General features: G+C 37.9%; 4 protein-coding genes and 1 long non-coding RNA gene across 8 annotated transcripts; 2 read left to right on the forward strand and 3 right to left on the reverse strand.

Moving 5' to 3' along the window:
* Positions 1–3,653: 3,653 nt before the first annotated feature.
* Positions 3,654–4,736, forward strand: LOC145912980 (uncharacterized). The gene is made up of 5 exons (XR_014403326.1): positions 3,654–3,728; positions 3,785–3,861; positions 4,292–4,323; positions 4,447–4,554; positions 4,676–4,736. It is a non-coding gene; the product is annotated as an uncharacterized LOC145912980 (long non-coding RNA).
* Positions 4,737–5,400: 664 nt separating this feature from the next.
* Positions 5,401–12,917, reverse strand: LOC145899509 (cell cycle checkpoint protein RAD17-like). Of its 3 annotated transcripts, XM_082988346.1 has the most exons (15): positions 12,825–12,917; positions 10,750–10,841; positions 10,493–10,549; positions 10,193–10,303; positions 9,919–9,993; positions 9,599–9,743; positions 8,962–9,157; positions 8,597–8,722; positions 8,125–8,285; positions 7,585–7,707; positions 7,342–7,415; positions 6,967–7,168; positions 6,458–6,570; positions 5,946–6,139; positions 5,401–5,587 (listed from the first exon to the last, which is right to left on the reverse strand). In XM_082988346.1, exons 2-15 carry the CDS (start codon positions 10,795–10,797, stop codon positions 5,434–5,436), a joined length of 1,779 nt encoding a protein of 592 aa, XP_082844472.1. In that variant the 5' UTR covers positions 10,798–10,841; positions 12,825–12,917; the 3' UTR covers positions 5,401–5,433. The 3 variants fall into 3 exon arrangements, with proteins under 3 accessions (XP_082844472.1, XP_082844489.1, XP_082844481.1); XM_082988363.1 differs by lacking the exon at positions 10,750–10,841 and having other exon boundaries at positions 12,825–12,838; XM_082988355.1 differs by lacking the exon at positions 12,825–12,917 and having other exon boundaries at positions 10,193–10,299; positions 10,750–10,847.
* LOC145899545 (hyaluronidase-1-like) lies at positions 10,847–12,432 on the reverse strand. Its single transcript, XM_082988391.1, has one exon. The coding sequence runs from the start codon at positions 12,430–12,432 to the stop codon at positions 11,137–11,139; it is 1,296 nt and encodes a 431-aa protein (XP_082844517.1). The 3' UTR covers positions 10,847–11,136.
* A 297-nt stretch (positions 12,918–13,214) lies between the features above and the next one.
* On the reverse strand, positions 13,215–14,723 carry LOC145899529 (hyaluronidase-like). Of its 2 annotated transcripts, XM_082988379.1 has the most exons (2): positions 14,308–14,436; positions 13,215–14,254 (listed from the first exon to the last, which is right to left on the reverse strand). In XM_082988379.1, exon 2 carries the CDS (start codon positions 14,251–14,253, stop codon positions 13,216–13,218), a length of 1,038 nt encoding a protein of 345 aa, XP_082844505.1. In that variant the 5' UTR covers position 14,254; positions 14,308–14,436; the 3' UTR covers position 13,215. The 2 variants fall into 2 exon arrangements, with proteins under 2 accessions (XP_082844505.1, XP_082844498.1); XM_082988372.1 differs by having other exon boundaries at positions 13,215–14,723.
* A 313-nt stretch (positions 14,724–15,036) lies between these two features.
* Positions 15,037–16,352, forward strand: LOC145912326 (uncharacterized). The gene is made up of 5 exons (XM_082999753.1): positions 15,037–15,368; positions 15,429–15,591; positions 15,656–15,783; positions 15,841–15,894; positions 15,982–16,352. The coding sequence occupies exons 1-5, from the start codon at positions 15,218–15,220 to the stop codon at positions 16,122–16,124; spliced, it is 639 nt and encodes a 212-aa protein (XP_082855879.1). The 5' UTR covers positions 15,037–15,217; the 3' UTR covers positions 16,125–16,352.
* Positions 16,353–16,389: the final 37 nt, after the last annotated feature.

Here is a 16,389-nt window from a genome sequence, read left to right on the forward strand (position 1 = left end):
CCTACTCTCCAAAGATCACAGCTAACTTTTCTTTTCATGTAACTTGCAGTACGTTCATTATGATATAATAAGAAGTGTTGCATTTTTGTTGTGGCGTGGATTGAAAGCAAATACCAATGGCCATCCTCAAAAAACGCTGTTGACGACAATGGTGGGCATTGTAGTGCAACAATGAAGACAATGCAACGCTTCTAATTGAATCACAATGAACGTGCTACAAGTTACTTGCCAACTAAATAAAACACACATATATCACAGCAAATAGAAAAGAAATAAACTTGTAAAATCTTAATCACGGTCTACAATGCTGACTCTCTGCCTTACTAACCTTTACCTAAAGCTGAAACCATGTGATTACAGCTCAAGTCTTCCCTTGCCACGCCTGAACGCTCCGCTAACCTCAGCTGAATAGTTTTCGTGCCTAACGTGTGACGCCTTCTTGCTAAAGCCGCCAAGCTTGTATTGCTGCCTGAGGCATGGACGTCATATATCACGAATGCTATTTTGAAGGGCGTTAGGATAATGGGCTGAACAAAAGCAATTTCACCGTGAGTTTCTTGACAAACATGGCGAAATGATATGAAGTCGTAAGCCCACTTCTACTCATTCTAATGAAACGCACAAAGCAACTACAACTAAATTTAAAGGAACGCTGTTGCATTGTAGGAGTAAAAGCTTTGGCAATTGCAGTCTGCTCAAGTACAGGCTGCGAACTAGCACGTCCACAGTCTCACTGAAATGAGCATTTGTTGCTTAAAAAGGTTAAGAATGCAATGTCACTGTGCATTTATTTTCCTCTTCCTCTGTTAAGTCATGTATTTTCCGTATTACAAGAACGATGCACTAAATTTTCTCCTATTTGAAGGCCAGAAGGTGTTAAATATAGGTAGTCTTAATGGTCCATATTACGGTTTAATGGGCACAGATACATTCAGTTGTTGGTGCGAAATTGGGAAATATGCTTAGTTTGGTTTTGGTCAGCTGGTGTATTGGTGCTTAGTGTTGTTAAAAACTTTGCAAAAAAATAGTAACTTTTTGAGGAAAATATTTCGTTGGAGTACATATTTGATATGTGCTCAATCTCTATTGCGCACAATGGCATCAAAAATGGCACACACCAAGTAAACCAATAGTGTTGTCGGCTCTGCGTCAAGAAAATCATGTTGCCTGCAAGCAACGAGCCAATATAATACGTGAGCTGCAGACAGTATATGCACGCAATAGTTCGTTTCTTGGTTGGTAATGGAACGACGTCGATTGAAAAGTCACCACAAACTAGAATAGACTATGTCTGGCTAGTTAGCCGGCAAGAACGTCGTCAGTTACCAGCTGCACTAATGAGACTTCATAAGTTAAACAATCTGTACACATGTTTACAGCCCAGGGCCCTCGACAGAGAACAAATGTGCCGGTGTGAGGACCTTTTGCAATGTAGATCACATGACATTGTCGGTGAAATCCAGCATTTTACGCATTATGTAGTCACATAATATGGCAGGGTTTCTCAAACTGTGTGTGGAACATGACCGACAGCGTGCCAGAGCACCTTGGTACTAAAAACAGTTCCAACAATACTTTAATTTATCGTAAATTAAAAAAAACGAAGGGTGTTATTCTATTTGAATAATACAGAAACTTAAGATGCCAATAGGCGAAATTAATATTTCTGCAATAAATATACTGGCGCTGATGGTGTTTTTACTCCCTTTGAAGCTCTGAAAGGGTGTTAGAATTCATTATTTGCCGGCGGTGCTAAGGCTCGTCTCATCATAAATTGAAAGAGTCCGACTTGACATGGTTTACTATTACATATAATGTACACTCTCAAATCGCAAGTACGTGTTAATTGTGTTCCGCGTTATTAAGTTTTAAGCGTTGTTACGTCACATTATAGCTATATATCAATAAGGAATAGCCTACGAGCAGTGGCGGATCTAGAAAAAAAACGAGGGGGTTGTCCGAGTTTGGTCACGCCAATTTCGCGTTTGGCTTAGGCTACAATACGCCAATAATCTCGTTTGGTTTTGCTAAACTACGCCAATAATCGCGTTTGGCTTAGGCTAACATAGGTATCTGGCGGTGAAAAAAAAACACCCTAAGCGCTAGACTATTTCCGTCTTCGTTGCGTGTAATTAGATTCAGGACAATATACAAATCGCAAGAAGTTTGTCGCGAGCGAGGCTTATCTGGAGAATGTCCTGATTGGAAATGTCATTAGTTTATCTCCTTGTTCCTGTAGTATCATTGTTTTGTGACAATGGGGGATTTTTCGTCTGTAGATTATTACGTCACATTTTCTGGAGAACGCAATAAAATGCTGCAGCACTTGCCGCAAAATAATTTAGTTTGTCCAGTAAAGTTTAATCGAAACCGAAACAATATAGCAACATGCATCAGTCAAAGCTGTTCAAGTATTTCTCTGGTGAAGCAGCCTCTACAGCGAATTTTTGGCAAAGTTGTGTCAACCATCAGGTTATGCGGTACGCAGTGTTTTCCTCTTCGTGGCCACCGTAACGACGGACGTTTTAGATATTCTGGACGCTTCCAGTAACAACTGCTGTAATCTTCGCAGATAGTCTTTAATCTGTACGATGGGGCAGGAACGTTTAAGTGGCCTTGCACTTATCAAATACTGTAGCGACATAATTTCCGCGCTCGTGGATAAAATCGGCAAAAATAGTTGTTCAAAGCCATTTTTCATTTAATTTGTGTTGATTTCTTGGCGTTGTGACAACAAACAACATAACTTTTGTAATAATTATTTTTAAAACGGTTTTCGAGTATGAACGGCACAGCAAATAATTGTTTCGAAAGCGGTCATCGCCGCGTGAAGTGAACGCGGCGGGCGCGACTGATTAACAAAGAAATTGCGGAGACGAACACTGGCCCGAAGTGTTCGCTCCTGCGTTGCGTAATGCTAACCGCAGTTTTACACCCCTCAAAACAATATAGCACATTGCTGAGGGGGGTGTTCTGACACCCAAACACCCCCCTAGATCCGCCACTGCCTACGAGCATTATGTGTGGAAGTTTATTAGCTGTGCGAATTCAATGCTAAAAGTTTCAAGCTTGTTTGAACTTTGTACACGAAAGGCTCGACAACCCCGCACCATCAGACAAGGGTTATGACGGCACTTTATGTGTTTGAGAGATTCTAATTGTTGGTGGAAGAAGCAACACCTCATTATACTTCAATTAATTCACTAAATATCTTTTCTGTCTGAATTAGCGACATAGTGGTATTATTTCATTTTCGTTGCGATCGCTGAGGCATAATGACCAACCAGCAGAGGCTCAGCCGAACATATTCCTTAACAACAAATTAGATTCAATGTTGGCATGAAGAAACTGTCAGATATAATGAGTGGAAGATCTATTTGAACTATTGGCGTACTTATAGTTATTAGCATGTGCTTTGCTGTCAAACTGTATATCTAAGAACATATGGTGTGGCAGCTGAGCAGAAACCACGTTTCACGGTGCGTTGTGACTCAACAGTGGGAGTTGGAGGGAAGTCTCCACTTGGAAATAATCTTTATCAAGGTAGGAGGGGGGAAACGTGGGTGAATCCTCTCCTCTGAAAATAATTGTGGTAAAGAAGATACGCGAACAAAGATGGCGAGACGGGAAAGCTATCTTTCCTGTCTGATTTAATGTGTGGGTTGATACTTATATGGACTCGCTCAAGCGTTGACTCGATTCATTCAGTATATTGGAGATACAAGAAGGTAAGTTATGTTTGGTTAAACGTTTTAAAGACGATCTTAACTGATATTTTTCGCAGATGAAATCGAAAACGTTGCTGACTTTGCTGCTTGTGTTTCTGTTTGTGATTGATTTGGGAGAATCACTGAGCAGAAGGTGAGCATGAACCGCTCATTTTTTTGCTAATTCAGAATAAAATGTTGAGTCTTAATCCGCAAGTATTTGCATAGCTGTAATACGGTTTGTTGCGAGGCAACGACTGATTACGTGTTTTGTTTTGAATTCGATATATCTCCCGAAGTTACAGATGTTATATTTATTGAATTAAAGGCAAATAAGAAAATATATGTTACTGCTGCATTAAGATTTTAGTGTTGTTTCAATATATATAAAGTTTATTTCTTTTGAAAATAACTTCTGACAGTTCATAGGATTAGGGGCCTACTTGCTCTTGTTTTGTATGAATTTATAAAAAATCCATCACCACCATAATTTTGTTGATATTTCCATTTTGTCAATCACATCCACAAACTATTTCTTCATGGAGATTATTAAATCGTTTGTTTAATACTGTTTTTTATTAAAGATTTTGGCGTGATACCAAAAGCGAACAATCAGGTAAAAATGTTGTTGATTTGATATTTCACGATATCGTTTATTAAGCATGGGTTTTAGTTACAAGATATTAGTGCATTTTGACGAAACATCGTTTACAAATGTAGCAGCTATATTTTTATGCAGAAGAGGATAGGGAGGATATGAATGATGACATAATTCTTAATGTTATCCAACTTCTTCGTGAAGCGGAAGTTCAGGAGGACGAAAGAACCAAGGAAAATTATAATTAAGGTAAGGATTAACAATGTACTCGGTGTATCATAGAAAAACAGGCTTTGTGTGTTGTCTTTACTTTGCTAAAATTTACTGTTTTTTTCTTGTGACCTCAGTCACTAACCATATTCTGTTACAGGTTGATCTACATGATTCAACTTTATTCAAAGCATGTCGAAATAAAAAGAATATCGACCTAGTGAGCTGTATTTTTACAAAAAAATTCCGGACAGATTAGTCAGTGTATACTGTTGCCGGGGATGGTAGTTTTAGAAATTATCCTTCTGACACAAAAATAACGTATATTGTATTATATAAACGTTTACCGTCTGCGTCGGCGAGACTTCAGATGGAAAGAAAAGATAAATTAAATCGAATTAAATAGAAAATAACAAAAGTGAGACATAGACTAGTAGAAATGACAACCTTACAGGGTTAAGATAACAAAGTTTCTATGCAACCAATGTGCACTTAAATTTGTCAACATTGAAAAATGAAGAGTTTGTGATCCAAATAGGGTTAATTGTATACTTCGAGTTATTTTCAAATTGACGTTCTCTTTTCAACATTCGAAATTCCACTTTCACCACAGAGCGTTAATAAAGAATATCCCAAGACAAGAATGTCACTCCAAATCTTTCAAGAGCATGGTTTCGAATTTACGGAAATGAGGTGAAAAAAATCAATACTCATGATTAAAAAACCCACTTCAGTAAAAAGATACGTGGCGTTGACTCCCTTAATTCACGGCCCCCCTTTACGGTCAGAGGCCCTGGTGGGGCCGGTTATTAACTCATTGATGTACTAAACCAATTTCTTTGCAACAAACAAACCAGCATATAGAAACAACAGTTTTTATTGCAGAAAAAAAAACGGAGAAAAACGGCAAAGAAGGGTTCAGTCGCTAAATTCTTCTATTTCTATCGCTTCGTCAACGACACCGGGTGTTTCTTCTTCCGCCGTAACTTTTCTCACTGGGTTTTCAGCTTGCTCCGTCAATTCGAGCGAGTCGTCGCCAGCAAGTTGTTCACCAACACGGTTATCGGCAGAGCTATGAATAAACAACAAACAATTTTCTCAATTAATGGATCGGTACTGGTGTGCACATTTTACAGGGTGGACACTAGGTTATATATGTATCAGATTGCAAAAGATTATTTTATACAACAGTGGTCGACACAGTGTTTTTTAACAATGATTACTGTGGATTCAGTATTGGCTGGAGAATATAAGCAATACTTATTGAGTATGTATAGCCCATATCGATATCTCATTGTTAATCTTAAGGCCATACAGAGAATAAATCAACACACCCTTTAAATACGTGCTTACTATAGACAACATAAACAGAATTTGTTCATTGAACACATCATTAAGTATTCTTAACTGTCTAGTGAGAATCAGCAAACCTTTTGAACAGTTTCCACTTTGGCAAGGCAACCACGTCGTTTAACAACATGCGTTGTACAGGATCGCAACTATGTTGAGCGCGTAAGTGAAGTAGGTAGGGGAGTGTGGTGCACAGAAGTTCCTGTGGGGGTTGCCGAAGCTTCCAGAAGCTGCACGATACGTTCACCATATTCTCCTGCTGCTTTTTTGACACCTGATGACGTAATCGTTTATTTGTCAACTTTTATAAACTTGAGTTGAAAGTGTATTCAATTGTGACTTCATAAAGTAACTATTTTTCAAAAATGGTTGCATATTTTCGGAAAAACTTTTGATCGACAACTATTGAAATGGGAAATATTGGCAAAAAGTACCAGGTTTTCAAAAACACGCCTAAAGTTCCATATTCACACACTATAGTGCTATAGCAGTTTGTTTGCACGACAACTTTATCAAAAAAATCCTAGACATTTAAGTCAGATTGCGAATCGTAAGATACAGATTTTTTGCGTAATATGCATGACTATAATACCTGATACCAGCTTGGTTTGTGCAAGGGTCGCCATGAACCAGTTGCTTTGGAACAAAGTTCGGCGGTAGCTCTCATCGAATTGGAGTAAATTAAACCTCGGGCAGCCAGAATACCTGATTGAAGAAGACTTGGACAATTAGATTTTTTTCAGCGTTTTTCAATTTTAAATTAAATGTGCTTGGGTTTTTAAAATACAAGTCATTTTCAACACAAACTATATCTTTTTTTTGCATTAAACTGAGAATGGGAACGAGGTATACGCCAAGATTGAATCATTTTGCGATATACAATTGGGATGGTGAAAGCGCATCAAGGGCGTTGGACAAAGTAGCGTTTTTAATAAAACCGAAAATTTGACTACTAGAATTCGAGCTTACACAGTTTTTCCAAACGAGATTAGAATTAGCGACACTTTTGCTCTAATACAACTTAGGGGCAGAAAATTATCTAACGTCAAGTGACCTGAAGTGAAAAAAAAACAGCATTTAGCACTGCCAATAATAAGTTACCTTCATATCGATCAAGAACAACCCCTGCTCCAGATGACGGGTCACTAGAGGTCAGTGGGGAGTTCATGAGATCGGCAAGACTAAAGTAGTCGGCTGCGGTCGACAAATCTTCAACGGGATTGTGTTCAAAAAATGGCATGTAGTTGTGATGTAGGAAAAGCCCGAACGCTTTGCCCGACAAACAGCATTGATCTATAACTTCCTATGGAGAAACAAAACTATGCAATATGATTTCTGTGCTGGTTTTCAAGATTACAAAGAAGACAGTTATCTTTAAAAACGCACGTTTATGGGATTGTTAACTACAAAATAAACGTTAAAAACAAATAAATAATAGACCACGTTTTGTTCTGTACTTTACATGAACTTCTGTACCTCCGGTTGAATCAGCAACGGGTCCCTGAAGGTTTTGGAATCGCTGCATTTTGATGCCTTGGCGTCGCCATCTCCTATCATTCAAAGTTGCGGATAAATTGTACTATGGCGACACGGATTAACGAGAAGTGAAAATAAAAAAAAGTTAATATATCCTCTTGATCTTTCTATAGTCACTAAAAAATATTGACGCAACAACGCCACTTCATATTACACACAAAACAAATAGGAAAGCTTACTTACGTTTGCAGTAAAGTATTTTTCCAAGGGCGCGAAACAATATAAGTGTGGTGTCTTTTCCACCGAGAGCTACACTCTTCACCTTCTTGGATGACGAGGACTTCAATGACTTGACGGTTAATGCCTCTGAGTGTTTATAACATGCGGTTAGGGTGGTCATTTTCTTGTGCAAGTGAGAGTTGTTTCAATGTACGTTATTTTTTGAACCAGAGGGTCGGTTATTTGCAAACTGCTACCAATCACCAAAAAAATTATTATTTTTAATTCACTTGGAGAACTCGCAGTAAATTTATGGCTAATGTGAATCTTTAGAAAGTGGTTCACAAACCGCCGTGGACCCATTTGTCTTTGTCAGGAAAGTAAGTCACCACACATACGCTGACATCATCACAACGTATGTAAAAATAAAACAATTTCGTCACTGCGCAACTTTAGTTCGAATCCAACGAGGATTGATAAATTACACTTTTACCCAATCCCATATAAACATCACATTGATAGTTTACTGTGTAATTTAACAGCTACATAGAAGATAAACGCAACCTGATTGGGAGGAGAACTGTAGAGCGTTAATAGCTGCCCGGATGTCCCCCGCACATGCTCCCGAAAGCATCGAAAGTTCTTCTTTGCCTAAGTTTCGCCGTTCCAGCTGAGCAACTCGACTCAGCGTCTTGGACATAAGAGTCGCCGAAATTGCGTTGAACCTAAAAAATTATAAACATAAAAGTGTTGTCTAATGTGAAGTAACCGGAAAAGAAATTTATATTATTAAAAGGTTTATTATATTAAAATCTTCTCCCGATATGGCAAACAGAGACTTAACACCAAATATTTGTACCCACTTCTGTAACAAATTATAAGTCGTTTGTTTCACAAGATTTAAATTGACGTATATATTTCGCTTGTGCATCATCAGTATATATTGCTTATTCAGATAACATGCACCCACAAGCCACAATGCCATATGTTAGACACAAATGCAGAGAACAAGGTACACGATGTGCAAACAACTTACGCAATTTGTGTAATGCCAGCACTATGTTGGAACTCGCGGGATATGAGCTGCCTTTTTACTGAATCCATAGAACTTCCGTCACTCAGAATAACCACTAAGGGGCGTCTCTGAGTCAACTTGTATTTTCTGCAAGATTCAGGTATAAAAACTGTTTATTATTAAAAAAAAGGTGCTAAATTGCACAGAAAGTATCACATGCTGCAATATCTTATTTAGTAGCACATATATTATAACTGTATCGTCAGTTTCAGAGTTATTCAAAAGAATAATTTTATACAAGTGTGAAATTTATGTTGGAGCATGTAATTTGCAAAGGATTTCAAATGCAAAACGTTTTGCTGCAAAAAATCCTACATGCACCGAACCTCAGTATGTCTTTAAAACAAGGGGGGTCTTGGTAAATATACTGCGGCAGTTCTTCCAAGAGCACAAGTTTTTGAGAACCTTCAGTTTGAGGTTTTACAGTAGATTTGTTGTTAACATTCAGAACCAGTGAGGGGTATTTCCCACAGCGGAATAGGAATTCCTCGAACTGCACGTTTTGAGACTCATACTTCAAGCCTGCGGGAAATATAAAAATAAAAACTTAGATTTGAACCAAACCAACCGTAATGTTTCTTTCTGCCCTAAAACTACAGCAATATTCTGTGCGTAACAAGCAAAATTATTTTTTTAACAGTCCGCTGAAAGCACTGGAAAATGTAATTGGGTGTTGCATGATCACAAAAAATAGTGAGCATGGAAGAATAAATGTTCTTTTATTAGAGTATGGTAGGGAACTGGTTAATTAGTTGCCATGGCAATGTCATTTAAAAGTTGTTGGCATGTTTAGTGTTCTGAGGTGGATGCTATCGCTTCTAACTAATTTGAAGAACTTTTTATCGATTTAAACAAATTCTTTTTCAATGAACATGTTAAACAAACAAAATAAATGCCAATAACAGCACTTTTGAGAGAAATTGCAGGAAAATATTTGTAAGCAAATTTTTCCCAAATTGTTACCAGCTTGTTTGGTCACATTGAACGGAGTTGTGAGAGGGTTAATCCACTCTTCCACTTGAATTCCATGTTTTCTTGCCACCACCATGAGTGTGGCTGTTTTGCCACAACCAGATGGCCCAGTGAGCAGTAATATTGGTGCTCCACTCTGTAAAAATAGTTAACAGCACATATTTACCCCACCTCTCTGCAAACAGGATTGTCAATGAACTAATCAAGACCACAGTTTTGTACTTAAATATGCAACAAAAACAGGAACATTAATTTAAACATATCCTTATAAATCTGTGTTGCAGCTTTATTAAACTTTCTTGGTTTGTTACCTTTTTGTGTGAGTGCTGTGAATCTAGCCAAGAGTCTACTTCAAGTACTTTCTTTTTGTGCACTGCAAGCTCATCCTAAAAAATGAATTTTTAAAGCCAAAGTTTGGAGCATTTATTTGGGTGGTGCCCAGTTTTTAATCAACTTTATAATAACCCCAGCAGGTATTTGTCACCAACTAAATTTATATATATATATATGAAATCTGTTAGCATAGCTGCACTAAAGATGGCATCCTGTTGTGATTGTATTGTTTTTGCATTCCATTATACTTACCTCTGTAACAGGTGCATATCGCTGCAGCCATGTTTGTCCACTGTCGGGTGGTTGTTTGGAAATATCACATGACTTGTGTCGTAAAAACTTGCGCTTGGTACTACTTGCTTTCTGAAAAAAATCACAACAGATTTAGTTGAACTACATGAACCATTTAAATTAATTCTCTTGAACCTCATACAGCAAAACACTCAAAATTACCTTTATGGGCATTATAAAAGAAGCACACAAGCTTCTTCAAGCATTTTATGCTGTTAGGATAGTACAACAGAAAAATACATTGGAAAATAAATGTTATACCATGGTGTTTGAGGTAGTATCTATGAAAGAAGGAGAAACCCAATCGGAAACTTTTTTCTAGAAAATAAATATAGATGCAAACAGAAATGATTCAACTTATTAAACTAGCTAATTCATCACCTATATATTGATACATGTTTATTTATAATTAACCAAAACTGAAAAAAATGGTTAATTGCAAAGTTACAAATAACGATTTTAAATAAAAATTTCAAAAAATAACACAAAATATATTTACAAACAATACAGTTACATACCTTTTTTCTCGAACATGGCTGGTTGGAAGTAAGGTCAATGACCTCCATCACTTAACAAATCAATTTCCCACTAGTTTACCATCATGATAAATCTGCAATACAAATCAGGAAAATGAAAAATCAGTGACAAAGGCAAGTAAAAATAATCTCCACACAGCAATATGAAAACTTTTATTGCAATCAATGAAAAAATTAGTTGGCAATGAAACATTTATGTAACAGAAAAAAACGAACTAATATTTGCACAAATATGAAAAAAAATATAGCTTTTAGAAATTAGATTCGGCACAGCATGACATAAGATATTCAATAAGAATGAAAGAATATTTAGTACAAAGTTTTCATGACCAAAAGTACACAAAACAATGCAATTGTAAATAATACTATTTAGGGAAGTTGGTTAAATTTTTGGCAGTGTGTTCCAGTAAAACCATCATAACACTGGCATTTGTAAGTGTAGTTGCCATACCCAGGTATGGCATACTCAATAAAGTATGCAAACAGCTTGGGAGGTCTTCGCGAAAAATCACTCTCCTCATTACTTAAAACACATCTTCCATGACCACTGCACATTTCAATGCTACAAACAGCAGCTGTATCTGAAGCCATTTTGAGGTATGGGCCAAGTACATCTTCAACATATTCTTTTAATTTCTGACACCAAGCTTTACTAACTTGCATTTTGTCTCCCCATAGTACAACACCAGATGCACCAAGTGCTGCTGCAATCCCAGAACTGTGGACTACATCCTCTTTTGTGAGAAACTCTCTAGTTTGTCGATACACAAGGTTGTTATAGCCATAAATTGGAATGGCAACATCAGATTGGCGATTGGCATCAACTCTTAGTGCCTCTCTAATGCGATTTCCAGCATAAAGAACAGTGTTGTTTGAGTTTTTAAACCACAAACCAACATATGTAGATGGATATAGCCCTGTGCTCTTATCAAATAGCCATTGAAGTTGGTTGTTAAAATCAACTGTTTTGTCAGAGCAAGAATAATCACTTCCATTTTTTGCATAGTTCCAGCAATCAGGAAACAGATAGTAGCCCCATTTGGCCTTTGGCCTCATTAACTCAGCAATGGCTAATGTTCCAAGCATGAAGTTTTTGCCAGCAACCTCAAACTCCTTTTCAGCTTGAATAGCCACCTGGGTTGCGTTCCAATTTGGATGCTCCTTTCGTACTTTATTAATGGAGGCATTTTGATAAATAAGACCATGACCGAAGCCATTGTGGTGCCATATAGGTTTCCAGTTTTCCCAGTCAATAACTGCAATTCCACTGAAATCTTTTTGTGGGATGAAAGCTTCTATGTCCTCGACACATTTCTTGTAATGTGCACCTATGTCACCAAGTTGCGGAATGCCACCATTCACTGGTGTGCCATCGGTGTCAATAAATGGATAGAGTCCGATCTGCGTGCTATAAAAAATCACCATGTTGTCACCGTCACTTGTTTCATTTGGGTTGTTTACTATGTCAAAAGATGACAAATCCACATTTACACCATATTCTGATCCACATTTTCCAGAATTGATGTTCCAAACAGCAACAAACGGTCGCTCAGGGAGCACAGGTTCAGCAATGTATGGTTTTTGTTTTTCTATGACAAACTCTTGTTGAATGCACCCAGGAAAATTTACCAGTAGCAAGAACGCAAGCGATATTGTTGTGTCCATGATTGCTATAAAAAGATTTGTTTAACACCTACAACAACGATTTTAATTGTACATAGAATTGAATTTAGCAGTGTATAGCATCATAAATTAGTTGAATTTTATGGTGGCATCGTAGTAGCGTAACAAATCACCAACAGGACATGTTACAGGTTATGTTATGTCCTGATTGCCATTGCGATAAATTTGATCACGCTTAAAACTACATCGCAACAGGCGCCGGTGAGGCTCGAGCCAGCGCCACTGCAGACACGCAAAAACCAACTGAGAAGCTTCAACTTATCCCTTTCTTGTGTTCGACCGTGTGCACGCATATGTCGGCGTGTTTTGTCCCTTAGTTTAGCGGAGGCAAGCTAGAGTGCCTAATCGCTGTTACAGACAATACAGTTATATACCCTTTTTCTCAAACATGGCTAGTTGAAAGTAAGGTCAATGACCTCCATCACTGAACAAATCAATTTCCTACTAGTTTACCATCATAATAAATCTGCAATACAAATCGGGAAAATGAAAAAAAAATCAGTGACAAAGGCAAGTAAAAATAATCTCTAAAAAGCAATATGAAAACCTTCATTGTAATCAATAAAAAAATTAGTTGGCAATGAAACACTTGTGTAACAGAAAAAAACGAACTAATATTTGCACAAATATGAAAAAACAAATAGCTTTTAGAAATTAGATTGGGCACAGCATGACATAAGATATTCAACAAAAATGAAAGAATATTTAGTATGTAGTTTTCATGAACAAAAGTACACAAAACAATGCAATTGTAAATAATACTATTTAGGGAAGTTGGTTAAATTTTTGGCAGTGTGTTCCAGTAAAGCCATCATAACACTGGCATTTGTAAGTGTAGTTGCCATACCCAGGTATAGCATACTCAATAAAGTATGCAAACAGCTTGGGAGGTCTTCGAGAAAAATCACTCTCCTCATTACTTAAAACACATCTTCCATGACCACTGCACATTTCAATGCTACAAACAGCAGCTGTATCTGAAGCCATTTTGAGGTATGGGCCAAGTACATGTTCCACATATTCTTTTAATTTCTGACACCAAGCTTTACTAACTTGCATTTTGTCTCCCCATAGTACAACACCAGATGCACCAAGTGCTGCTGCAATCCCAGAACTGTGGACTACATCCTCTTTTGTGAGAAATTCTCTAGTTTGTCGATACACAAGGTTGTTATAGCCATAAATTGGAATGGCAACATCAGATTGGCGATTGGCATCAACTCTTAGTGCCTCTCTAATGCGATTTCCAGCATAAAGAACAGTGTTGTTTGAGTTTTTAAAGCACAAACCAACATATGTAGATGGGTATAGCCCTGTGCTCTTATCAAATAGCCATTGAAGTTGGTTGTTAAAATCAACTGTTTTGTCAGAGCAAGAATAATCGCTTCCAATTTTTGCATAGTTCCAGCAATCAGGAAACAGATAGTAGCCCCATTTGGCCTTTGGCCTCATTAACTCAGCCATGGCTAATGTTCCAAGCATGAAGTTTTTGCCAGCAACCTCAAACTCCTTTTCAGCTTGAATAGCCACCTGGGTTGTGTTCCAATTTGGATGCTCCTTTCGTACTTTATTAATGGAGGCATTTTGATAAATAAGACCATGACCGAAGCCATTGTGGTGCCATATAGGTTTCCAGTTTTCCCAGTCAATAACTGCAATTCCACTGAAATCTTTTTTTGGGATGAAAGCTTCTATGTCCTCGACACATTTCTTGTAATGTGCACCTATGTCACCAAGTTGCGGAATGCCACCATTCACTGGTGTGCCATCAGTGTCAATAAATGGATAGAGTCCCATCTGCATCCTATAAAAAATCACCATGTTGTCACCGTCACTTGTTTCATTTGGGTTGTTTACTATGTCAAAAGATGACAAATCCACATTTACACCATATTCTGATCCACACTTTCCAGAGTTAATGTTCCAAACAGCAACAAACGGTCGCTCGGGAAGCACAGGTTCAGCAATGTATGGTTTGTGTTTTTCTATGACAAACTCTTGTTGAATGCACCCAGGAAAATTTACCAGTAGCAAGAACGCAAGCGATATTGTTGTGTTCATGATAGCTATGAAAAGATTTGTTTAACAACTACAACAACGATTTCAATTGCACATAGAATTTAATTTAGCAGTGTATAGCATCATAAATTAGTATTCTATGGTAGCATCGTCACAAATCACCAACAGGACATGTTACAGGTTATGGTTTGTCCCGATTGCCTGCGCGATAAATTTGATCGCGCTTAAAACCGCATCCCAACAGGCGCCGATGAGCCTCGAGCCAGTGCCGCTGCAGACACGCAAAAACCAACCAAAAAGCTTAAACTTATCCCTTTCTTCTTTTTAAGTCGACACCTTTCACGCTTGAACAGCTTTTTCGCTCAGACAACGAAGACATGAGTGTTCGACCGCGTGCACGCGTATGTCGGCGTGTTTTGTCGCTTAGTTTAGCGGAGGCAAGCTGGAGTGCCTAATCGCTGTTTTAACTGCCTGCAGAGTAGGGAATTTAAAGCGACTGTTTTTCCAACTTTAATGCCAAAAGAGGTAAATGCAAACTGGAGTTGTTGTGTCCAAACACAGCATTTGTTTTGTCACTATGACACTATTGTTTGGCATTGTTTCATTTCGAACTTTGTCAAGCGCAAGCAGAGATAGAGCGCAGTCTCGGGATAACAGTAGGCCTACTTACTACTTGCACATGGCTTCGCACAGGAGCAAACGTGGTAGGGAATTGTTTAGCTGAAGTTGCTTCGGGCGCGTTTCAGATATGCCAGGGTTTAACTTCACTGATGATCTACTGGTTTCAGTGGTCGGAAAACATCCAAGTATTTACAATTGTACTCTGCAGTCGTACCGCGATAGACGAATACGTGACCAATCATGGGTAGAAGTGTCCGCGTCATTTAAAAACGCTAGTGGTAAAAGAATGCATTCTTGGGTAGTTTTATTGAAACAAAAATAATAAATTGTGTCAACAGTGGATGCATGCAAAAGAAGGTGGAAGGCACTGAGGGACAAATACGCCAGAGAAAAATGTAAAGTTACAAATACGTTCTCATCTGAAAGTGGTATGTCGGTCACCAACCAATGGAGCTTGTTGAAGCCGATGGCGTTTATTGACCCTTTCGTAAATTCACGAAAGTATGCGTTTTGTTGCCCTTACTTAACAATACGCGGTCATTGTACATGCTTTTGTGAATTTCAGATCACAAATAATGAGCATGAACGGTGACGTAGATGTCGTCGAAATACAGTGTACTGACGGACCAAAAGAAATGAATCAAAACTCTCAGGAGGAGAATTCCCTAGTAACTCAAAAATCGACGCATCTTAGTAATACGTTGTCAGGTGCTAACGTGTAATACTTTTTTTAATGGAAACTTTGTTTAGTACCCCCTTCTCCCAAACGGCAAAAATTGACGCACAATTCTGACGAGACCACAGGTAATTCTGAATTGAAGAGTACTTTTGGTGTGAAATGATTATATGTGCTGTAATTACGAACATCAAACAAACATATTCACTTTTTAGACCGAAAAAGGGATTCCGAAGACTTATTTTTTGCTAGCATGGCTTTGTTGGCCAAGGACATTCCACGGGAAAAACGATTGAAACTACAAATTGAAATTATAAAACTCATGCAGAAAGCTTTGTTCGAAGACGACGCTGAATAACGCCCTGTTTGTACACATTGGTTTTAAAGGGTTATGAAGGCTCTTCACATTTTTCCATTCTGTCGTATTCTTCGTTACAAAAAGAACTCAAGATTTCCACAGGGTAAATGCATGGAGTCCTCATCGTCATGTAGATATTGTCATGAAAGTCCAGCCACATGATCCTTTTTACAATTTTGCTTGGCGCTGATTTTATTTGTTTTATTGTGAATAAAAACGAACATTGTACATGCATTTGTCTGTTTTTCTTTGCCAAGACATCATT

Source organism: Ascidia mentula, chromosome 1 (genome assembly GCF_947561715.1).
Source record: "Ascidia mentula chromosome 1, kaAscMent1.1, whole genome shotgun sequence".
Classification (NCBI taxonomy): domain Eukaryota; kingdom Metazoa; phylum Chordata; class Ascidiacea; order Phlebobranchia; family Ascidiidae; genus Ascidia; species Ascidia mentula.